At 41.5% G+C, this 24317-nt stretch overlaps 6 protein-coding genes across 11 annotated transcripts; 3 read left to right on the forward strand and 3 right to left on the reverse strand.

Annotated features, from left to right (window-relative positions):
- Window positions 1-50: 50 nt before the first annotated feature.
- On the forward strand, window positions 51-2333 carry LOC129587779 (uncharacterized). The gene is made up of 4 exons (XM_055481689.1): window positions 51-1055; window positions 1109-1322; window positions 1416-1982; window positions 2063-2333. Exons 1-4 carry the CDS (start codon window positions 112-114, stop codon window positions 2141-2143), a joined length of 1806 nt encoding a protein of 601 aa, XP_055337664.1. The 5' UTR covers window positions 51-111; the 3' UTR covers window positions 2144-2333.
- Window positions 2334-4623: 2290 nt separating this feature from the next.
- On the forward strand, window positions 4624-7869 carry LOC129587662 (m7GpppN-mRNA hydrolase-like). Its single transcript, XM_055481494.1, has 5 exons — window positions 4624-5816; window positions 5913-6182; window positions 6354-6599; window positions 6811-6920; window positions 7100-7869. Exons 1-5 carry the CDS (start codon window positions 5760-5762, stop codon window positions 7458-7460), a joined length of 1044 nt encoding a protein of 347 aa, XP_055337469.1. The 5' UTR covers window positions 4624-5759; the 3' UTR covers window positions 7461-7869.
- Window positions 7870-7943: 74 nt separating this feature from the next.
- Window positions 7944-10243, reverse strand: LOC129587663 (thymidine kinase, cytosolic-like). 2 transcript variants are annotated; one of them, XM_055481496.1, is made up of 6 exons: window positions 9847-10243; window positions 9681-9712; window positions 9353-9466; window positions 9088-9271; window positions 8548-8667; window positions 7944-8478 (listed from the first exon to the last, which is right to left on the reverse strand). In XM_055481496.1, the coding sequence occupies exons 1-6, from the start codon at window positions 9901-9903 to the stop codon at window positions 8293-8295; spliced, it is 693 nt and encodes a 230-aa protein (XP_055337471.1). In that variant the 5' UTR covers window positions 9904-10243; the 3' UTR covers window positions 7944-8292. The 2 variants fall into 2 exon arrangements, with proteins under 2 accessions (XP_055337471.1, XP_055337470.1); XM_055481495.1 differs by having other exon boundaries at window positions 7944-8667.
- Window positions 10244-10919: 676 nt separating this feature from the next.
- LOC129587799 (U6 snRNA phosphodiesterase 1-like) lies at window positions 10920-15232 on the forward strand. The gene is made up of 9 exons (XM_055481715.1): window positions 10920-11313; window positions 11662-11987; window positions 12101-12299; window positions 12421-12474; window positions 12628-12817; window positions 12886-13212; window positions 13790-14020; window positions 14196-14277; window positions 14789-15232. The coding sequence occupies exons 1-6, from the start codon at window positions 11138-11140 to the stop codon at window positions 12988-12990; spliced, it is 1050 nt and encodes a 349-aa protein (XP_055337690.1). The 5' UTR covers window positions 10920-11137; the 3' UTR covers window positions 12991-13212; window positions 13790-14020; window positions 14196-14277; window positions 14789-15232.
- A 329-nt stretch (window positions 15233-15561) lies between these two features.
- Window positions 15562-17549, reverse strand: LOC129587765 (pleckstrin homology-like domain family A member 1). Its single transcript, XM_055481663.1, has 4 exons — window positions 17096-17549; window positions 16608-16687; window positions 16161-16231; window positions 15562-16014 (listed from the first exon to the last, which is right to left on the reverse strand). Exons 1-4 carry the CDS (start codon window positions 17285-17287, stop codon window positions 15998-16000), a joined length of 360 nt encoding a protein of 119 aa, XP_055337638.1. The 5' UTR covers window positions 17288-17549; the 3' UTR covers window positions 15562-15997.
- A 434-nt stretch (window positions 17550-17983) lies between these two features.
- On the reverse strand, window positions 17984-23478 carry LOC129587718 (uncharacterized). 5 transcript variants are annotated; one of them, XR_008690389.1, is made up of 8 exons: window positions 22188-23478; window positions 20825-21388; window positions 19667-19737; window positions 19383-19581; window positions 19070-19249; window positions 18776-18923; window positions 18170-18652; window positions 17984-18073 (listed from the first exon to the last, which is right to left on the reverse strand). XR_008690389.1 is itself a non-coding variant. In XM_055481583.1 (7 exons), the coding sequence occupies exons 1-7, from the start codon at window positions 23082-23084 to the stop codon at window positions 18390-18392; spliced, it is 2322 nt and encodes a 773-aa protein (XP_055337558.1). In that variant the 5' UTR covers window positions 23085-23478; the 3' UTR covers window positions 18082-18389. The 5 variants fall into 5 exon arrangements, 4 of the variants coding, with proteins under 4 accessions (XP_055337558.1, XP_055337561.1, XP_055337559.1 ...); XM_055481583.1 differs by lacking the exon at window positions 17984-18073 and having other exon boundaries at window positions 18082-18652; XM_055481586.1 differs by lacking the exons at window positions 17984-18073; window positions 18776-18923 and having other exon boundaries at window positions 18474-18652; window positions 19070-19230.
- Between the last annotated feature and the right edge of the window lie 839 nt (window positions 23479-24317).

Below are 24317 nucleotides of genomic sequence, written 5' to 3' on the forward strand. Positions count from 1 at the left end.
CAAATCGAACTTGCACATTAGGCAGCACATGCTTTTGCTGCTAGTTTATTTTATCCTAATAATCTTTTTAAGCTTGATCATATCAAAATTTTTTGTGTGGAGTTTTGAAAAATGCGTGGACATGATTGTGTTGCTCCCGGCTGCGATTTCCTGCGGAAGGGCTGCGAGGAAAAGCGATCTCTTTTCTCTTTTCCCAAGGAGAAACCCCGTTTGGATAAGTGGCTGCGAAATCTTGGCCGCAAAGACTTTCAGCCATCCAAGTCATCCACTCTGTGTGAGATTCATTTCGAAGATCATTTTATTTTACGCGAATCGTCAGCGATACGACCGGATGGAACCACGGTATCATTCAGGCTGGCGAAACCAAGACTATCCCAAGATGCTGTTCCCACTCTGTTCCCCGCTAATTACAGTCTCCAGAGCGAGCGAGGAAAAGAAATCAGCGTGCCGTCTTATCACACATCCAAGACTCCTAAACCTCGCACCGATCCATCAGCACGAAGAAAGAAGGCCGAAATAAATGAAGAGCGACTGGCCAAAATGAAAGAAGAGCTAAAACGGGTACGGAACGTGGACGAGGTGCTAGTTTATCTGAACCGTCGCACTGAGGAAAAGATATGGACCTTGCTGCAGAGTGCAACAAGTTTACAGTTATACACAGTGCAGGACAATGATGGCTTTGTTGTTATCGAAAAAAACATCTGTATTTTGGCCGACCTTTCGGTGCGATTCTCCATCCACAAGATCGGAACACCTGTGAATGTTAAACTTCCACTGGAGCTAGGAAAAATAGAAAATCACGACGAAATTGACGCCTTACTGAACCACTGTCAGAACGAAAAGACAGTACCGTACGAGTGCTTTCAGAAAGACGTAGCAGATTCCATTGGAAGCCTCCGTCAGCATTTCGAGGAAGACTCTGAAGCTACTGCCAAAATTGGATTTATTAAAGAACAAGTGTTACTCTTGGGGATCAAGCCAGAATGTAGAAGATATTTCCCTGAAATGTTGTCATGGGCTGCTGCTTTACACGTGAAATCTGCAGCTGCGTACAGGTATAATAAAGTTGAAACAATTTTACTGTATTTGCGCAGCTGCATTTTTGTAGAATGATATCCTCGACATCGGCACTCACTCTCCCTTGTGAAAGCTCCATCAAGAAGGTCATGAAACCTTATCGAAGTGGTCCGGGAATGCAGCAGCTCCAGCTAAAGAATGTGGATCGTATCAGCAAGCGAGCCAAAACAGACCGCGAGCGCCTTGTGAATTTGCATATTGATGAAATTAGTGTCCGACCTAAGTATTCCTACAAAGGCGGAAAGGTACGTTTGGAAATACCAGTGGGCTGTTAATTTTGTACTCACTGCACTAGAAAATTTGCAGTTATCAAGTTGTTAACTACAATATTTGCTTAGATCGTCGGACAAGCCTATAACTGCGCATCGCCGGCGACAGAAGTGGTTGCTTTTATGATAACGGGAGTGGCTTCTGGTGTATCCGAAATTGTAATGCTCGTTCCGTCTCACAACATGACGGCAGAAGAGCTTCACAAGGAAACAATGGATGTTTTGTCCGCCCTGGAAGAGAGAGGGATAAAAGTTGTTTCCATCATAACGGATAACCACAAGAAGAACCAGAGCTTGTTTAGTTTATTGGCTAGGTTGGCAGCCATGGACGACCAGACATGCTGGATACCAAATCCATTTGCCCAAGATCGTCCTTTGTTTCTCGTGATTGATCCCGTTCACATCATAAAAACCATCCGCAACAACTGGTACCAGCACGGAACGCTCATATATCCTAGTATACGGCGTTTTTTTAAGGATGAACCTGAGGACACCGATGTTTTATCAGCGCACTGGAGTCATTTTCAACATGCCTACAGCATAGAACAGACCAGCAATTTGAAAGCTACTCCTTTGACAGCCGTTTCTGTCGCACCAAATTCGTTAGAGCGGCAGAATGTTAATATTGCTCTGAAGGTACCAAATCATGCTGTTATCAAACAATAAAAGTGAGTCAACTTGCATTACGAGTACAAACTGAACGCTTATAATTTCAGGTATTTTCAGAGCGGACAGCACGTGGCCTCGAACTTATGGCCAAAAACTATCCATTGGAAATGTGCGTTTTGAAGGTGTAGGTGGAACTGTCATACTTGTGGACATGGTTGTCAGGCTTTGGTCAATGTGGAATGTTCGCAACACCACCAATCATTTTCGCTACCGCATTCCAGAGATGGCTCCCTTTACTCACATGGGTGATGAGCGTTTTAAGTTTATGGAGCAATTTCGTGAGTGGACAGCGGAATGGTACAAAATAACCCGGGCAAAAGAACTTAAGAGCAACGGATTATCTATCGATACCTTCAAAGCACTGCAGCGTACACTTGAAGGCTTACCACGTCTCATCAAATACTTGATTGAGAAAGAAGATATACCGTACATTCTTACTGGTGTGTTTCATAATTATGGTGTAATCTGCATTTCACATAATTTTATATTGAATTATTTACATTAATTGTTTTGCAGCCAAAATCTCAAACGATCCCATTGAAGGGCGATTTCGTCTATACAGAGGGCTGAGCGGAGCATCGTATCTTGTGTCGGTGACCGAAGTGTTCGAATCACAGTCTAAATTGTAGCTATCGGGCCATCTAAGTGCACATAAAGTGTTGTTTGGCCAGTCAAAACTGCATCGTGCCCACAAAGAAAAGGAAAGCCCTGTAACTGCGGACGATCTTGTGAGTTGGTTTCTTGGTATATTTGATGTGAGTCAGCATTTTCCCGATCGACTGGAAAAGCAAGAACATCAAACATTAATTTTTGTGGCTGGATATTGTGCTTTCAAAGTGGGCCGGCATATTTCTTGTCAGGAGTGCATTGATCTCATCAAACTACCAAAGACTTTCAGCTTCGATTTTGATTTTGACGGGGAATTGCAGCTGATCACACAACTTAATCGTGGTAACTTGTGTTACCAATCTGGATTTACGAGAACCGTGACGCGCTACTGCTACTACGTGTATTCCGTGCTTGTGGACGCTGAAAATATGGACTTGTTTTTAAATGCGACGGAATCTCACAGGCAGGCCGTGCAGCACTTAACGGGACACATGCTGCGATCGCAGTGTCCTGATTTACTGCAAATGGCTTGCACGAACTGCCTTGTTTTGTCGGAAACTTCAGCAAAATCTTTAATTTCGCTGTGTGTAAATACTATTTTAAACGGCTTCCAGCGCAACAAAAACGATGAGATTAACCGCGGTAAGAGAAAATTATTGTAACAGTTTTAATGGTGAATTGTCCTGTGGTAGTAGAAAGCTGAGGAAATTTAAATAAAATCGCTTTGGTCAGATAACTTGCAAACTGGTATCTCAATAATGCAAAGCATTAATTCCGGTAATTATCTTGGAAGTTTTGCAGTTAGAAAAACTGAAAAAGGTATAAGGAATTAAGGGCCCGTTCACGCGTACACCTATCTATCTTAATTGCTTAGTGGGATGTGAGTTCAACCGGGGACAACCACCTAATTGCATTAGGTCCCAAAATTGCGTTCACGCAGCATACCTATGCTAACGTTAATTACCTAGCTCTTAATTTATACATAGCAATGCGCGGCCTGAACAGTGCTTTCCTATCGAAAGGTACCTTTTCGTTTGCTCCGTAGGCACAATGGTTAAGACATATAGGAACCACTTGAGGTTCCTATGTGTATGGACATATATGCATTTCTGGTTAAAATGCTTTCAGAATGATTATGTGATGACCTAAAAAGATGTTTTGATTCAGGATATGACAACTTGCTCCGTTAATTACCATTGCAAAGTATTACCGTACTTTATCATGTAAAGCACATACAACCTATTTGCGTAAAGATCACATTTTAAACGAAGGCATGCATTTGCTTTAGACTTGTAAAGGCAAAACCGCAACAAGCGCACGGACACAGTTTGAATGCGCGCGATCTTTGTTTATAATTATTTTTTTAAAAACGAATTCTTTTAGCGGATTAATCCAATTAATCATTAGTTCGAGTCTGTTTGTTGGCAGACACAATGTATACGCTGTAAACATTTAACTGGGAAAGAGTTTTAATGAAGGAAATATCGCTGGGTGCCGTACTGGTAAGTATTATTATTTGTGGTTGCACTTTGCAGGTAATAAATTTATCGCTTATGACAAATAGCTGTTGCCGGTTGGTGATGACAGTTGAAATAAAATAAGTTTTGTGACGTAATATTAGTTAATTTATTGAAGCATTGCCCATTTTACACTGCTTTGTAAATTGACTGTGGTGTGCAGTTCATATTCTTCTGCCAGTGTCACTGCAAATTTACTGTAATGGAATTCAATCACTTAATATTGCACGAAAATATTAATTATTATTATAAAGCGCTTACTACCTCTGCACGGCACGTAGGCACCCGCCCGCTGTATCGGCAACTGGCAACCGCCCACGGTAGCAGTAGGCAGCGATATAGGCACCCGCCCGCTGTAACGGTAGCAAATAGCCTCCTGGGCGGCTGAGCGCTGCATAATGGCAAGCCGATATCAGGCGCATGGCAAGCCGAGATATTTAGCAATAAGCCCAACTGGATAAACTCGTGTCAGTTATATAGATTCGTACATCCCTACGCCCTTATTTTTTGGAAATAATCTCCTAATTCGAGATTTAGTTTTCGATACTTTTGATAGTTTTATAAAATCCAGCGTTTTCAAAGATTCCTACCTGCAATTTGAAAAAAGTTTTGGTCTCCCGAAGGTTTCTAAAAACATTTCAAACTTTCAGTACTTAGCGTTTTCAGTTCATAGAAATTTTCAGTACTAAATTCAAGAAAACGTAGTAAATTTTGTCTGTATGCTGTCTAAAGTATCTGTATGTCTAAATATTTAAAAGCCGGCCCGTGTACCGTATTCATTTACGTAGCGGCTCTGTGATACTAGTGGCAGTTAATGCTTCGCATTTTTTATAACTACTGTACTAAATCTTTGATCTTCGTAAACATTAGACGTGAAAAAAATAATTACCGTTCTGCGATTTTGCCGTTTTAATTTCGCGTTTCATTTAGATACGTAGATAGGCGACATGTGTTCACGCAGACCTAGCTGACTATCGGAAGCCCCTAAACAATAACTTTTATTGCACCTATTCAAAGGTGACTGTGTGAACGCAATTCTGCTCCCTATTTAGGTATCTATTTAGAAAAGCGTGCCGCGTTCACGCATACTGCTAAGAAACCGGCCGTTTTGGGCGGTGTCTCAACAGAAAAACTGATAGATAGAAGTCAGCGTGAATCCGGCCTAAGCCTAAAGACTGGTTTTGCAATGGAATGCACACTGTCAGCAGCAGTGTTTGTATGCGAGAGTGCTGACGTCACGATAGCCGTTCCCAGTCCTCTTGGCACTATAGTAAGTTTTTGGTAGTACTTATTACTTCAGCACTCGTACGAAGTACGTCTGGCACCAGTGGCATGCGTTGAAACAGCGTGCCGCATGGCAGGGTCGGTGTGACGTGTCAGCTGTTTGGGGAGGTGTGCGCTCTACGCGGTTCTGTGGAGAAATCATTTTCTAAAATCTTGAAAAAGTGTTGACTTTGAGCCACAACGGCAACAATTATTTCGGATACTGATTAATGATTATTTTAAGAGTTTCATTACAGTAAATTCAATAATATACGAGCTTTTATAGCTGTGAGCAGTGAGAGGGTTATTTTTCTAGTTTCACTTTTATTTCTCGCTTAAAGTGGATCCTCCAGTCATGCTTATCAATGGAATACCTGATACCATTTTGGATGATTCTCTGATGCGTTTCCTGGTGCGTTTTGCAGGATTATCTTTAAGCTGTGTTGTTAGTTCTAGCGCTGAACAGGAAAAAGAGAATTTCACTACTATGTGCTTATAATTCTTGCAGCTGGAATTGGATTCCGAGGAAATGAAGGACTTTGTGCGCGTCTTCTTCAAAATCGAAGAAGCCCACTGGTTCTATCTGGATCATTACTGCGACAATAATCCCCTGCTTCCACGCGTGGGAACGCGCGAATTCTGTGAGATCGCCTGCCGTCACGTGCCATTTTTGCACAAATTCGTGGAGTATCTGGATGATCACTGGAAAGCGTGGAAGCAGTATAAAGCCAATATTCCCACTGCTGGAGCCATCTTACTGGATGAAACACTTGATTATGTGAGTGATCCGTTTGTTTTTGTTATTCTTGGAAAATTGCCACTTTTCAGAACGGTTAAATACGCACAAGTGCTATAATTAAATCTCCGTTCTGTTTTTATCCGAAACTTTCGACGAACTGCTTATAAAATATCCCCAAAACTCGAAATGAAATTTCTGCTGCTGTTTTAGGTGCTTGTTCTTGAGAATTTTAATCGCCGTTTCGGATTTCCCAAAGGCAAGAAGAACAACAACGAAACCATGCAGGAATGTGCGGTGCGCGAAGTGCTGGAGGAGACAGGCTACGATATATCGGATAAAATAACTCCAGACGAGTATTTGGAGCTCTCCTGTGATGACATGTTTGTGCAGTTGTTCATTGTGCACGGCGTATCTAAAGACACTGCTTTCTCACCGATGACGAGAGGTGAAGTCAAGGTGAGCCTTTTTTATGGTCAGGTGTTTATTGGTCAAGATTATGGTTTATTATTAACGATCGGGATTGGAGGACAGTAACTGATTTTGAACTTACGTTAGCCGGTTAGCGAAATCTGAAGCATTTAGTAAATCAGTAACTTGTAAAACTATGAATGTGCTAATTTTTTAAAATTATTTTGCAAGAATGAACATTTGCATATTTGACTTGTAGGCTTTAGAATGGATGCCTGTCAAAGACTTGCCTGGAGCAACTGGTCCACAGACAACTGCTAACTCCAAATACAAAGCTCAAGCCTACTTCATGATCCGGCCTTTTATTAAGTATGCGATATAATATGTGTACACATATTAATTTTAATAAAATTACTGTATGTATCTGTAATATTACTAATACTGAGGGAATCATAGCTTCCATAGAACTACGCAAAGATTAATAATCCCAGCATCGCTAAATGCTTTGAAAGTAACATTTTAAATAGCAATGTATTTGTTGTTTGTAGTCCTCTGAAGCGATGGATCGAGATGAACAGAAGAGTGATATTAGGAACGCCGTCCCCGTCAAGTCAGGAATCTCCACAGCATCAGGCTGCTCCCAGTTCAACAGCGTCCCGGAAGATATTAGAAGTGCCTTTATCTGTACAGAAACACGCGGCCTTTGGACAGAAATCTCCCCGCCACTCTGGGCCTGAGTCGATGATTCCACCGACAGCGGAACTGGATGATGCTGATGGAACAGTGCCAGTTTACACATCTCCCTCGAAGATGCGCTACCCTTTTATTGAGTTCGAGGACTTCGTACCACAGGCTTGGAAACCCGGCAGCATTAAGATCGATCCCAGTGTATTGCGGAATGGGTATTGATTTGTTAAAGAACGGGAAGAAATCATTGTTCAGGGAACTTCAGGCTGAGAGATGTTGCAAAATGCAGTTTGAAGTTGGTGTGATTTACGTTATTATTGTTTCTACAAGATTTTGGCGTTCTGTTTTCGTTATTGCGGTGTTGTTGCTGTTTAGCTAATAGTTTTTTGTTCTTAAGTGCGGTTTGCGAATTCGGTTAACGGTTTGCTGTTTGAAAGCCACTGTGGCCAGTTAAGTTCGAATTTATGACTTCGTGTGTTTTGCGATCTGATTGGATAATAATGTTGGTGAGTTGGTTGTTAGATATTTGCTTGAAATGAATCTTGCTGTTTCTAACGTTCTGGTACCGGTTGTCTTTGGTGCCAGCAACAGAGAATTTTGCCAGCTTTTGTGATTGAAGAAACTCTGACTGTTTGTGAATGTTGAGTCTTGACTATTTTGGAATGTGGCGTTGATAACTTAACAAAAGTTTGCGCACGAGGGTAATTATTACAAGCCATTGCCACGAAGCGTTTTGTACAAATAAATTAAACATAAGAATATGGTGATATACTGCACAGAACCAGCAAAAGCAAGTGCGATGCATAAGTGGACCAGGTGCTAAGTATACAAAATGCAACAAGCTTGAGCACAAAGACGAAATTAAAAACTTCGCACCACACAGCGCAAGCAGACGATGGACACCATAAAAAGGTTTGAAGTACTGCATCAAATTATCAGTACTCATAACAAACATAAATACAGTTCAAAATACACCATGATGTACAATGCGAACAACAACATTCACAACAATGACTGAAATGACGACAGCAGACAGTTCCCCATGTGGTTTTGTTCAAAACAATTTACGCACGGGAAGATCATGATCCCGCTGTACATTTTCATTAAATTCTTTTTTCATCGGGCTACAACGCTGTCGCACTTCACTATTCGTCAACTTGCTGTATTCCAGCGGCAGATCTTTTGTGTAGCATTCGCGGCAGACCGCCATGTACTTGTCCGAGCCCCCGATCAGTTCAACCTGAAATTGGAAGACAGGACGTGTGGGTGTAGGAAGCGAACTGGCTGATAGGTGCTGCGCTGAACCAACCGCTGTCTCCGCACTGTAGCGCCGGGTGAAGGCCGCGTCCGAGTTGCAGATGATGCATACCGCTGACAACTTGACGATGTTCTCCGCTTTCGGCACCAGGTGCACGATGTCTCCAAAAGGCTAGAAAAAGGAAAACATTTACATTATTATTTAAATTCCACCTCCACAAGTCCAAGACAATACAACAGCACACTGCAAAAAAAATTAATACACTCAAAAAGGATGAAGAAAGCAAACATTATGCGACATGTGTTAAATGCAACTTTTATAAGCCGTTAAGTCGTTGACTGATGTTTAATCTTAACCAATAAGCCAAAGAAACCGAAAAGAATTAGAAAAGGTACAACAGGAATTTATTATATTTCCTCTGGGGGATAACTGCAGGAAACTATCGGCGTCATGAAGTATAAAATTCTTGAACACAGTATAAAATTCAATGCATCAAATTCTTATTCCCTTTTTCATTTAAAAAAATGGAATTCGGTTTCGAAAATAAAGTTTAACAAAAACAGAACAGAAGTCACTTATTGTTAAACGTACCCCGCGTTGAAATGTCCCATCCAACGCAGCAACAATGATAGTCTTTCCACAATTAGCCAGATGCTCCGCAAATTCCAGAATATCAGGAAAAAACTGTCCTTCGTCAATGCCAATAACGTCATACGCGTAGCATTCTTCTGTGCATTCTTTCAACATCACAGCGTTTCTAGCGGGTACGGCGTGTCTGTAATTTGGATACACAAAAATATCCCCTTTGGAAGCAGCAGTAGTTTGATTTTCGTGCTTGCACCTTCCATAATCCTACCTGTCGTGTGTGCTGACGCAGTTTTCTTCGTAACGCACGTCCTTTGCATACTTTAGCAGGAGAACTTTATACTTTGCGATTTTGTAGCGATTTATGCGGCGCAGCAGTTCAGTTCTGCATGAAAGAGCGTAATTATATCATCATACAAAACTAATAAAAGTAGTAATTTTGGACAACATATTTGTAAACTGAAATGGAGTAACTGTCGATGTTCAGACACTGTGCTATTTCCATTTCCGTTAATTACCAATTCAAAATTACTACTAACTGTAAACACAAGACAAAGTTTTATGGTGCATGTTGGTTCTTGCTGCATAATCAAACTTACGTTTTTCCCGAAAACATCGGCCCAAAAATGAGCTGCAAAAACATGTATGTCAAAAGGGGAACAAACGGGTCTCAAGACGCGTTCGTCTGGTGATTCCAGGCTTCAGTGAAACCTCGCAAAGTCAACACTTACAGTTACGGTAAGTGTACACAACTAAATGCCATACCTGTATGCTTCCTCTGCTCCCGCGTGGTGAAACTGGCTCATTTCGCAAATTATCCATAATAAAACGCGATAAACAATAAGTTCCGTGCTGGACTCTGCGGAAGTAGGACCACCGCTGAACTCGGAGTCAGACAGTGCGCAGCAAAATCAAAATTCCTGGATAAGATGGCGTGGAAAACTATTGGCAGCAAGGCAGAATACTGAGCTGGTTAAAGACTTAAAGGTTTCTCCTTAAGATTAAAAGAATGTTATCCTACAATCAGCGACTCCTAACAGGAAAATATTACAAGGCAGCATTGCTAACAAAATCGAAATGAAAACAGAAAAAGTTGAAACTTGATTCCTTGAAAGTTCGAAACATTCAAATAGGGTACTGCATACACTATACACCTACAGTACCGTAGAAAACCAAAAACACAAAATATTTTCGCTCGGGTGGTACTGTAGTTATTACTGTTGACAGCAGCCGCCAAAAGTAGTAGTTGACGATCAGTAGCAATGTAGCGCTGGCACCCCTCTTATGGTTAGTTGCGACCGTCTGATACGTCTGACCTTGTTGATATTGTTGGTTAAATCACATTATTAAATATGGTTTAATAATTAACTGCATTTATACGGCATCAGCGGATACGTAATACGGAATTATCTTGCGCTTTTCGAAATACACTGAGTTTTTGTAAACGCGCTGCAGCGCTCTTTCGTGGTCGTAATACCGACTTGCGGCTGGCTTACCGCTTGATAGATTTTTCGAGGTATGTACCGTGGCGAAAGCGCGTCCCCTCGTTCCCGCGTTTCCAAATTGCCGATAAGGAGTCTTTCAAAATGTAAAGCAATGCTAAGAGTATTAATACTTTTCAACTGCCAAACAAATCGGGGCGAAGTTATTGAACAAAATTATTGTACTCCGTGAGTTACAACTGAAAATTACTGCAGTGATAAGAGGCGACAACTATACTCAGTGGCCGACCGCCTTGGAGGTAGCTAAGGAAAGTGAGTCCACTATCTTTGGTCTTTACTACTGTCAATCCGCAGCTGACCACAGGCTCCACAGCTTCATCGCACAGCTTTTTTGTGTGTACGCAGTCGATTTACCACTGTTTTTAGACGCGCTTGGACATGGGTATTCTTGTAGTTATCCAGTTTGTCCATGAAGTTCTGCTTTCGCTACGTTATAGTATTTTGTTATTGAAATCTTTTTTACGAAGTGCCATTCTTCGTTCTTTTTCGTTCAAACATTTCCAGTTCGTATATTGACTAAATTTTCAGCCAAATTGTACAACATACGTGGCTTCATGAGTTTACGAAGCGCTGTTTCTTTGGCTCTTTATTTTTTCCTGAACAACTTGATAATGGCGATGGTGGCGAAAGTTCGCTACATTCTTCAAAAGTGGCTCGATGATAATGGGACCTCTGAATTTAACGAAGAAAAGTCGGAAAAGGGTTCGAAAGCAAGCTTTGGAGTGAGGAAGTAAGTCCGAAACAGTTTTGGAAAGAAAAACTGATAACCCCTTAACCCTTTCTACTGTGACCATGTGTTTTGATCATTGATGGTTACATGACCATGATGCGTTTGTCAGGAATAGATGACGTCTCTTGTTAAAGCTTGAGTCTTGAGATTTATTTTTAAAATTAATAATAGAATATGCCGTTACAGCTGCCGTAACAAAGCTGTGTGAAGTTGCAGTATGCGAACTTAAAGCGCCGTAGTTACTCATGTTATACCAGCCTGCACTAAAGTGAATTTGCTTTAAGTGACCGCAATAAAATTCTGGTTGTGTGTATAATAATATTACTAATATTACTATGATTTTTAAAGGACGTTGGTCAGCTCGAAACGAAAACGAACACCGTCCAAACAGAAAAGTGTTTTTGACAAACATTCCCACTTCTCGGGATCAAACGTGCATGTGCCCTGCAATAAGGAGGAATTCCCGAAGACAGAACGCGGGGAATCAATTAGTAATGGTCGCAACCGTAATGCTTTGACCCGATTCGAGCATCCCACAGACGAGACACCCAGTTTGGACAGCAGCATGGCCGATCCGGCGAGTGATGACACAGATATGGATTACAACCATGATCAGCGCATCCGAGCTTATCCGCACTTTGCTGGAAACAGGGCTATGTTCGTTTACATGATTTGTAAGATTTGGGCCTCTTTAATTACTGTGGTTATATGAACTTATATCACTGATAAGCGAAAAGAGCTACATGCTGCTTTTGCATGCTACAATAAGCAGCTGGATATTTTTTAGCGCCGGTCGAAGGCTTGTCGCCGTTATTCGCTCAGCTTTTGGCGGAAGTCCTGAAAATTCCCGATATTAAACATCACAACTGGTCCATGATAGATGAACCGCATATAAGCCTGTCACGCATTGGAATGTTGCGTTATCATGAAATCCCGCAGTTTACGGCGCACTTGAAGACGGAAATAAAGAAATCGTCTGTTCCCCGGTAAAATTGGTTCATTAAGTTTCAACTACAACTTTACAAGTACACCTTTTTCAAATATATCTCACGGGGTTTCGGTATTGTACAGTACTACCGTAGTTATTATTCTACCGGCTCTTTGCAGGTTTTCATATTCGTTCGAGGACGTGGAAATTTACTGCAATGAACAGGCCAACACGTGAGTTTTTAACGAAATGATGTCTGTAAAATAATACCATGACGTTGACTGTATGTTTCACAGCACGTTATTTTGAAACGATAATACGTGACATGTATAGCTTTATGTTACGATAATACGTGACATGTATAGCTGCTTTGATTTGTTTCACAGATCGTTCTTGGCTTTGCGCGTGGGTCGTGGCTCCAAGGAAATGGGAGGACTGGTGAAGATTGTCGACAGTTGTTTGAAGAGCTTTAATATGCCGCAGTATTACGAAAAGCCTGATTTCCATTTAAGCTTTGCTTGGTGCCCGGAACAGCTGGACGAGCTCGACAAACAAAAGCTATTAGTTACTGTTCGAGTAAGTTCATTAAAGTTGCAGTTGTTGTACTTTTCGATCTGACGTTTTCATTTGTGATGCTGTTGCAGAAACGGTTACAGCGCTTGTCGTGTCAGTTTGCCGAAGGATTTGAACAGTGTGCTAAAGCTGTTCGTTGTCGTAGCGGAAATCGAAGTTATTTGGTGGCATTGTGATGTAGGCGTTTTCGGGACGGTTTTCCTCGTCGTGACTGAATGGTTTAGAATTTCCTTTTATCTAAAAGTATTCCTTTTCTTGTTTTGTTCTGTGATGAGGTTATTCCTCTATCAGTGTTTTGTGATTGATCCTGAGATTATGAAGATATATAGATGTAGCCTGTGAAATAGAAAAGTTTGTTTTCAGGATGGAGTATAAATATAGCCAGTACAGCCGTGCAGGTATACCGCGACTGCGAAATTACTTTGTGCCTGTCTGTCTGACGAATGCTGGCGCCGAATACATTTGAATACGAGTACATAATAAGTACATTTTATGTTTCTTCTCTTTCGTTTTTACTTTTGCCGCTCCGAAAAAGCCGGTACTCACCATAAGAACAGTGTTGAACTTTCTTCTTATCTATTATACGGGCTATACTTATAGTTACAATGTAGGACTAAATGGTCGCATAGCCCCATACCCAGCATTCTGTAAGCAAGCGGTGCAGTGCACTTGTACGAAACGGATATTTTGAACTCAGTCGTACAGTGCACTGCGCTGCATCGTTCTGAATGTGAAGACCAATTGTCCTAAATGTATATCATGTAATCATGTATATCGTGTAACAACTTTTCAAATGCAGAATGTTACTGTTAACTGCACAAATTTGTTTTAACAACATCCTTTAAACGGCGGTACTGTTAACTGCACCTTTGTGGACGGATGGCTGCTGCTGCAGGTACTTTCGCCTTAAGGATATGATTGTACGAGTACGAGATAGTTAGTGAAACGAGTTCAAATATTATTTCCCGTTTGCAGTTTCCCGCGAACTCTGGTCGTTTTGGGTTTTCTTGAGTAAAACGTGAGTTGAGTACTTTATAATACTTCAGTCACACAAGTCAAGGAGACAAGTCCTGAAATCTTTCAGCAGCAGCGAATATTGTTAGATCTGGATACGAAACTATTCTGCTGTAAAACAGTAAACGGAGCGCATTAATACTTTATCAAAGTCGCTGAAATCTGCGCCATGCCTTCGGAGATATTCGTCAAGTAAGTTGAAGCATTTAATAATTTAAATAACACATAATTCTATAGATATTACAAATTATGTAACCATGCATTGTAGAGATATATAAGTAAACAAAAGTCACACTCCGTAATTACCGACGACTTTCCTTGTGAGCAGAACGTGTCTAACGATAAGCCCTCTTCTTGTTTTTAACAGACGAGAAGGACATATTCGACACTGGCTTCATTGCATTATTTCCATTTTCTTTCCGCCGTGGATCTTCGTATGGATATGTCTGGTAAGTTAAAACTTGAAACATACCGACATTAGCAGTTCCATTTAATGGAATTGAAAACTGACCATGATTACTGTTTCGTTGTACCGTATGTATGCTTTATTCATCCCAGAAAGATTGTTGTTCACAATGTTAGAAATTTGGCTACTTTAAGATTTTAACGGCGATTACTAATCCAAGTGATTTTTGCTTTTACTATTCAAACCAGAGCGCTCCTGTATCGTAATTTTCATTTCATACGTTTTTTTTAACTTTGTTACTTCACTAGTTAATAAATTACTAGTGCTGCTTCCACACTAGCGTGCAATAAAACAATGCAAAACTTGTGTATTTAAAATTAATAAAACACATAAAATAGTAAAGTGTATTACGTACGACTACGTACTAAGTAGTAATTACAGTGACAAAATACTAAAGCTACTCGTACATGTGGTAATTAATCTGTTACTGAGTTTTTCGATTTTCAAATTGTGTGAAGGTCCTGTGGACTAATTATTCTGCGTTCACTTTATAGTGTCTGACGAATACAAGCACAACTACAACTACTGTGGCAACCAGACATGAAACCGTCTAAATCGAGGGAAGATGTGCGGATTCTTGCGGAACCACCCAGTCTATTACGAGCGTTTTACGCTCTTCCGCCTTCCGTCAGTCTGAATTGTAATTCAAAATCTCGTGTGGCAGTGTTACAAAATTAATGGTGATCGAAGTTGTTGCCCACAATCCCGATAATTCCGCCACCCGCTTTGTTTTCCGTTCGTTCATAGTTTTCCTGTTCCTTTGAACCACTTGTTAATGGTTTACGAATCTCGTTCCTATGATGATACTGAATATTGTTATAATAAAATTCCTCGAATTTTGTTTGGCGCCTGCCCGGCCAGCCGTGAGTGGTTGTATAACGGAATAATTATTTGTCACCGGATGAACATTCTCTCCGATGCGTCCTCGGACAGTTTAAAAAATCTATAACATGATTATTTTAATCTTTGTGGAAATTTTTGATGTGTGCGCGGAACTGTGAACACATATCGTTATCAGTTATGCAGGGTAACTTTCCAGCTTTGCAGATGATTTACACAAATTGGACTGAAGCCTATTAATCAGGCATAATACTATCGTCACTCTGCTGATTTCATTGGTTCCGGCATCGTCAGAACTACAGACCGTACTAGTACTTACTACTTACATTTCCAATCAAAAGAAAAACGAAAAAGATGATAATATCACGTATATTAGAGACAGGTATTACTCACACATCAAATCTGAAACAGCCATCATATCGATATCCCAAGCGAAAAGCACTTCATTTCAGCTGTTGTAAACTTGTAAGTATATAAAAGAGTATCGACCATGATAATAAAGCCATACACCGACAAAAAAGGTCACAGGTTCAGTCCGATTAGAATGTCTACATTTAAAGCTTATCGACAAAAGTTAGATAATTTTGAATAGCTCCACAAAAGTCACGCGAAGTCGCGAACAATCTCTTCGAACCGAAAAGCCAGATTATAAAAAGAATAAACAAAATGAAAATAACAAAAATCACATACTAAAATGAAAGTATTCGTTTCTATAATAACACCAAAGTAGAATGCAGGAAAAACTGATTATTTCTACCAGGAAACCATCTAAATATTGATGATGTTGTGGCGATATGCAAGCGTGTGCGATGTTATACAGTCTTCAAGCCATTTTCGATGGACGGTGTTTTTGGATAACCACCTCAGTTGGTCAAACACACTGCAAACAAAACGACTTTTATTTCATTAATGGTCAGGCACTACAGATGTGCACAAAAACAAGTGAATTTTTGATATTGTCACTGGACAACCAACGTATGATTTAAAGTACTACAAGTAATTATTCCTTCATTTTATAACACTTACGGAAGATCCACACGAAGATCCATGGTGGGAAAAACAAGCTGATAACGCAGTGCAAGCAATGGTTCACTTCACTGCAAAAAAAAACTTATTAACAAGGAGCTTCTCTGTTTTACCATATAATACGGAAAGAAATGTGATATCTATATAACTGCACCACGTTGTTGGCATCCCAAATTATGGAAGCTTTTTCTCGACATGTTATGAAAAAAGTGTTATGTTTGTCGAGTGTCATCAAGCTCTTGAAAAATCATCAGCAGAAATTAAATTCACTTTTTTCCTCGAACGGAAAGCACAGGTAGCGTGCAGTTTCACGATAAAACTGCTTAACTGCGGTAAAATTCAGTTTATACTTTACATCACCCGTATTTATCAGAACTATTTGAAGACCAACTTGCAATCAGCAATATATTGCATAAAAACTGTTATTATTATGATAATTCGACTTACTTCTTCACAATGACGGTGGTGGTGGTCGTATGGGTGTGCGGATGCATGTGCGGATCGGAAACGACATGGACCACAGTGGGCTAGAAAAAATAATCAGAACTTTATACAGAATGATAAGGGAAAAAAGGTACGGAATCAATAGGCAACTACCAATTTCCGCGCTTCATGATTTCCGCTTTAGCATAACAAACAATCCGGAATTTCCAACAAAAGTTTACCACATGTATGTATACTCGTGCTTAAAAGTACTACTTGCACTAATGTCGTGTTTAACGTTGAATAGCTTTGTCTACTTGTAATAATTTATGGTCAAACCTTAAAAATTATTATGTTTCAAAATTTAAACAGAAGCGTTTTTTGCTTTCAGTTGTTAATTTTACAATTCGTATTCGCCTATTCGGTATTAGAAGTTAAAAACAACAGCATCCACCAGCCGGGATACTTCAGTTGAAGACTTGAAGACAGTTGAAGTCATAATAATTTATTACCGGCGGAGGCTGGTACTGGTACTGCTGCTGCGGAGGTGGCACATAGGCACCAGCAGGATACGGGCCAGGCTGTTGGGGAAGGGGAGTGAAGTAGGACTGCTGTTGTCCTGCTGGGTACGGCTGGCCTTGATACTGCGGCTGCGAAGGGGCAGCGCCATAGTCATATGGAGGGGGAGCAGCCTTCTGATCCATTATTGCCGTGGAAATGGTTAAGACAGGAAAAAAGCAACCACAGCAAGGTAGATGCTAGCAGCTAGGAAGGTGCACAAAGCCACGAACCCAGTTGGAAATCTAGCTGCACTGTCGTCCTCTGCAGTGTAAGCTGTAAAATGACGAAAACCTTCGCTGTGATAAGCTGCGCGCTGTAAGGCCAAACTGACTTTGCTGACTGATACGTAAGTGTGAAACATGCAAAACATGCAGCCACTCGATCGGATAACGCATACGCAGCGGAATGCGCTCCGGCCTCGAGGAAAATGCGATAAATAAGTACCGGTTTACTCGATATTTGGATGTTGTACGTAGATAGAGCGCGATGGTGTGTGACGTCATTATCAGTGACTTATAGCAGCGAAAATTTCCACCTTTCGTGTTTTGGCGGCAATAAATAAAAAGGTTTGGAATAATACTTCAAATGCCTCAGGGTAGTCAGTAAACTCTTGTCATACAATTGTCAGCTAGAATAGACAGCAAGCTTTTAAATTCTTACAAGTGTTCTTAATGTATGGTAGCTTAATAAAATTAGCGTCATGTACGTTCTGACTATGTCTATGTAGTACATAATTTAATGTAACTTGTGAAAAGAGTAAGTACCTCCGTTTTACTCGCATTATCACATATCAGCTGATTTTATCTGGGTGCTGATCCACTGTAGTAAAAAAAATAATACTAGCAATGCGCAAAATGCCGTGCCAAAAACAAATCCAGAACGATTTTTTATTATACAACTGTGATTGCTAATTTGTTACTCTCTTAATTCTTACGACTGATAAAATTTTCTTGATGTAAGAACTGCTTTCAGTCTTAGATAATGCAGGTGGCCCGTGGGCAACGCCACATTACTCAGTCTCCCACCAACCCAATGGCTACTTAAACACGCAGTAAAAGTTACAAATCTAAAAATTAAGACCAGACCACACTGCCAAAGAAAGTAAATTAACGAGGTGCAACAAAGACGAGTACAGTCGCTGTACACATAAAAACCCTCGAAAGGACGGTGATCTAATCAAACCAGGCTGAAAGATCATGAAAGAAAGATACACGGCAAAGAATGCATTATCACAATGGCATAAAATCAACCATCTTTAGTACGAGAACCGTCTGAGATCACGCTGCGATTCGATTTCCCACTGGAAGAGGAACTGGCACCAGAGCTCTTCCTCGTGGCGTTATGCTTTTCGACCGCGTACGGAATCGGACCAGAATTAAAGGACTTCAATCGCTTCTTGGTCGAGATATTTTCCCCGTTTGGAGTGATTTCTGGTTGCTGCATCCCCATTCCGTTAGATGGGCTATTTGGATCGCTGTTTACTTTTCCGGACGAAGGTTCGGAATCCCCTTAAAAAGGAAGAAGAAGAATTTAGCGGTCATATCATGACAACGAATGTGGAACAATGCGAAAATTATTCAGGTCGTCTAATATGATGTAAATCAGAATTTAAGGTGTTGATCGGCACATACCTTCCGGCTTGTTAGGAAATGTCGCAAGATCAGTTTTCAGAACGGTAACACCATGGAGCAAAGCATTACGGGCTTTGGCGTTAACTATGCTCAATTCATGCCGGTACGTTTTGTTTTCCTCTCGCAGCTGTTTCACAAGCGCCTCCAACTAAAAATCGTCGTCTTTATTTTCACTACCACATGTCTGCCTTAATTCTATTATTTATTCGTAACTGCTTTCATGAACGGCAAACGCTAGTAAGTAAACCTATGCATGATAGCGTCTGAAGTAATTTACAAAAGTAATGAATTCACCTCTGCGATTCTTGAATCGTAGCGGTCTGCCAGCTGCTCACACACTTCTTCCGCCCGTTTCTGGCAAGCTTTCTCAATACGCTGTCGCCAGCGTTCCTGAACCAAACCACGCCAAGCACTCCACGCTCTCTGCACAATTCTTTGTCGATAATGTCGACTGGCTATCACTTTAAGGGATTGCTGCAACCATGAAATAGATTCTGCCTGCATAATTTGCCCAAATCAGACTTTTTAATGGAAACCAGGTAGACAATCATATCAGAAATCAATTTACTGATCAATAATCACGCATCGACCAGGGGTATGTACTGACTTCGCGTCGATTTTCTTCTCTTTCATTCCTCCAGGCGGTGAAGGAACGGGCCAGAACGACCTGCTCCTTTTGGCTGGCCAGTGCGTCGGCCAGATTAGCGATAGTTTTATCGCGCTGGTGAATACCTTTGCTGTAGGAGCGGCATAATCGATGCAGGGAATCGATATCGTTGTGTAAACGATCGACATCTTGCTGTTGACTAAGAAGACAATCAACGGCCGGCGTTTCAACGTATGGCATCGAGGATCAACCTACTTAAGCAGCACAGAAAAACGACACCTCACCTCTTCATCAGCTCGTTCATCGAGTTATTGAATTCTAATATTACGCGCTCCCGATTTGCAGAGTTCTCCGCCTGTAACCAGAAATTCCATTAATAACACCCGGGTCAAACATCCGGACTGTGCAATACAAGAAAACACAGAACGGATCAACGCAAAACACCAACAAGAATTACGTACAAGATCTTCATAACATTTAACAATTGTAAATACCGTTAGTGAATCAAAAGAAAACCATACCATTACAACCTCTTTTTAAATTCAACCCGAATTGTACATCGCAGCTGTTATTACCAGAATATCCATTATCGGCGAACGTTCGCTAATTCTCATTCAGATTGATACTTTAACTGTTAAGCAAGATTAGGGCCCCAAACAGCCATAGGAAGGTACATACTTAACTAAATATGTAATACATCCGCAAAACTTATTGAGAAAGGAGCAATTAAAGCTTTTGCTGACGTTTCGAGTGTATTAGTAATGGACCAAAAGGATGCGGATCAAAATTAAAAAATGTAACGCAGATATGACTACGCTTCGTCATATCTATATTTCTGTAGCAAATTCGATATAGTTTACGGTATTGCATAGTTATTTTATTTTACCCACGCCTCATTGCTGGCACTAGTTAAAAGCACCGGTCATAATTGCATAACAGCGCCGCCCAAAATCAAATAGTCTACCAGCACGGTGCAGTTGCAAACGAATTTATATTGATCCACTTCACAAAAATCCAATTTTCGTCAAGTACGACGGTAGAGTAAAATTAGAACGCAATAATCTCTTTTCAGCTTATAACAAAGCACGCACCTATTTGCAAATCCGTTCGTTCGCTAGCTACATTAGTATACTGGTTATAGTAGTCGATAGTATAATCCTTCGCACGTATCCAATATCTCTACCGCTCTTCGTATAAGTGGCCGTAGATATTGCTCAACTCATGAAAAGTCTTCATTCGTAGTTAAAAATTTTGCATATCGAATTCCAAAGTGTTACGGTCAAGGCCAGCTGCCAAGCAGAGTTTTGACCTCTTGGCCTCATGGAACAGACTTTTCCAGAAAAACGAAAGAATAATCGCAAAATTATTCATGTGGATTGCAGGCTGCTAAGACCACGAAACGAAAGCTGAATTCAAAATGATTAGAACCACATGAAACTTACCAGAAGAGCCTGTCGCAGCTCCGAATACCAGATATCCAGGATACTCTGCAGACGGTTAGCATCCAGATCGGAGGAGCTCCTAATGGACACAATTCTGCTGGGCATATCGCCCAGGAATCGCGGCCCATTACTGGGCGCTGACTGCACCAGCTTCTCGCGGAATCCACGTCCCGCCGCACGGCTCTTAGCGCGCAGTTCACTCTCCAAGGAGGCCGCTTCATCGGATTCGAAGATGACGTTGTAGGGATGATGACTACTGGCGCGCGAGTCTTTCCCGTCCACGGGTTGCGTTTTGGCTTTGATGGAGGCATTGTCTTTGGCGTGCAGCAACGGACTGGATGTCCGCGATAACTGTTCATCGGAATCGGAGTTCTCCGATGCCGTAACGGATTTGAGCTGATTGATCAGATGCGAGACGTGCTGCTGTTTTGATCGGGGAATATTGGACGAACTGGCCACCACGCTGTCAATGTTGTCCATGCTGGACCATTCCTTCAAAATGCGACCACTCTCGCCATCGAATGGACTCTCTGAATCCAGCAAGCCAATGCTTGATTTCAGATCCTGTTAACACAACAAAACTGCCAAGTTTGAAAACGTTCCTGCAGCTTTCCGTGTAAAATTTACCTCAAAGATTTAAACCAAAAAGAAAAAGCTTACGAAACTTTGGGAAAACCGAAATTTGCAGTTTACAGTTTACTGTTTGCAGTTTGCAACTTTGCATTCTTTAAACTCCGATGCAAATGAACATCACAATATTTTTGCTTGCGGATATTTGCTTCAAGCTGCAACCACACAGCGGTTAACACGGTCTGTGTTTGGAATGAGCACAGTGCAATCTGTACAGACTCCAGACTCCAGACACTGCTTTTTATAAAATTAATAATAACACATAATACTGCTTTAATGCCGTGATTAATTTTTTTAAGTTTATGGTGTAGAGCACATTCAAAAACTTAAGAACACATTCACCTGTTTGCACTGCTTTGGACGGCGCATGTTGTTGTATTTGTCGGCCGTGACTGACAAAATTGACACGAACAATAAAATTTTTCGTTCGTAGTTAGCTGATGTGCACATATTCGGGTTATTAATTCGTTAGTAAAAATAATTAGCCAGTAATTTAAATTATGTAGCTAAGTATGCTGCCTAGTGCCGACTGCAGTCTCGTAAATTGCTAATGTACGCTGTACGCACTGGTCTTAATAATTTCATCAGGTTCTGACGTCTTCTGAACAGTAAAAGACATACTGTACAGTATCTGTTGCATGATACGACCAGTTTATCATGTTGCTTAAAAAGCCTAGGGTATTATTTTAAATGTCGTAGCCGGCATCGCAAAATAAACACTGTGTTAACATACCCGCTCGATCGAATTTCCAGGATGCAGTCGTTGTGAGATCGACGATCGCGATTTATCGCCCGAGGAGCGATGACCAGTGTCCGCCACATCACGCTGGCCACCAGGGGCATTTTGCTGTGATTTGATTGATTCCGATGATTCTTTCCGGTTGGTCCTCAGTGTTCCAGGCGCCGACGAGGCTAACGGGCTAGACACAGTGGCACTGATTTTTCGTCTGCCGGCCACACTCTCACCGGCCGATCCCGGCACGGAATCTCTCCGCTCATCCACCGCACTTTTGCTGGACCGCCGCGACACGGCGTCGGACAGCTTGCCATCTACCTCATCGGTGACCACCGTGGGGTTGTGGCCAGTTGAAGCCACGCGCTGTGCCGATGACCGCCGGCGCTGGCTGGATGATCGCGTGCTGCGATCCGACAACACTTCCGGTTCGGAGCGGGGACGCGGTGGCGTATCATTGCGCACGACGGTGGGACTGTCTGGTGTAATATTTTCGTCGCTGCGCACTATAGTCTGGCTGCCGGGCATATCATCAGCGCTGCGCACCATGGTTTGACTGTCTGCTGCGTTATTATCATTACGCACCGCGGAAGCGCTAATGTTTTCCACATTAATATTTTCTACTTCATCACGCACGATGGTTCCCGCGTCGCTGTCCCGTGGGGAATTTCTCTCTTCTTTCACATTGATTTCAGGATTACCCCGGTGTTTTTCCTCATTATTGCTCGATGATCCGCTCCTCTCCGTGTTGGATTTTGGAGAGTGATTCTTTGTTGTTGATGGTGTTGCCATGTTCTCGCTGTCGTCTCGGACAACGGTTGGTTGATGAGCATTTTCATCACCGGATCCTTTTGGAGAATGATTAACCGTGGGCGAATGCGCGCTGTCGTCGCCCATCTCGATCCGAAAATAGTTCACATACAATGCTCATGGTAGCTCCACATTGGATGAATAAATGTCGGTAAATCAATTAATTAACAATCACCGCTCTTATTTTTTTCATCCCGTACACATTCCTGTGGTAGTTAACACATTCCAAATTTTCTATAAATTTTAGCGAATAAAAAAATGGCGCAACACGATTAACTGGCGGTATGAAGCACAATCGCCGGCACCGTAGCAAATTACATATCACAATATTGGAACACAGACATTTTACGCGTTGTTGAGCACGTCTCGGTGGCACTCGGCGCGCCGGCTACACGGATGTCAAGCCGAAGTAGATCATCGCTGCAGAGGACGGAATATAATGCGACCTGCTCTTCAGAAATCCTGTATGGAGCTTCCCCCGGTAGCCGGTGTAATATGGAAGAAGTAAGCGCATTATAATCGATGATTGCTCAGCAGAGATCCGTCTAGCCGGCTGCTGCAGGCTGTATTGTGCTGTTAAACGGGAGAGACACCTCCCATTGGTAGGTGCGTAAAGCCGGATAATGCTGAGATGTTTTTATACTTCTCGGTGCGCTTCCATGAATGGGCCCGTCCGTCGCGTGCGACGTACACCGGTTATATTAAATTATAAAAACCCACATATTACTTAACGCACAGAAGTGTAGCATATGGTCATGACATGGAGCAGTAAAGGCACATTATAAGGTATGTATGCTTGGCAGAGGAACGCACTGGGACCGACGCGTCAGACTTCACGAGCGGAATCGCGAAATGGGAAGGTTGTGGCAGCGACTGACAACCAGCGGGATAAGCTGCTCAAGTGGTTTAATGATCCCCCATTGCATTTTAATACGATGCAAATATCGTAGATCCCTACTGTTCTACACGGAATTCACGCGATATAGACGTAGACTCCAGACTACCAGTGTGATAACTGCACAATACACTATACGAGTACAATCAGTAACTGCATAGTTAATTTCAATGGAATACTGGTTTTCAAAACTATTCCGCTGCACGGCTGCATCTCACAATTTTAAATATGGTGTATTATATGTGGTAGAACATTTTATTTTAGCACATATAGTATGTGCTAAAATAAAATAACGTGTGCAAAAAGGTCACAATACGTTGAGCGGTGTGTATATGCATATATGAGATGAGTTGCATAACCCGATCTGTCTGTCAGGTTATTATCGTCTCTAATAAATTACAATAATAACTAATAAGTATGTGACA

Source organism: Paramacrobiotus metropolitanus, unplaced genomic scaffold (assembly GCF_019649055.1).
Source record: "Paramacrobiotus metropolitanus isolate TYO unplaced genomic scaffold, Prichtersi_v1.0 Parri_scaffold0000026, whole genome shotgun sequence".
NCBI classification, from domain to species: domain Eukaryota; kingdom Metazoa; phylum Tardigrada; class Eutardigrada; order Parachela; family Macrobiotidae; genus Paramacrobiotus; species Paramacrobiotus metropolitanus.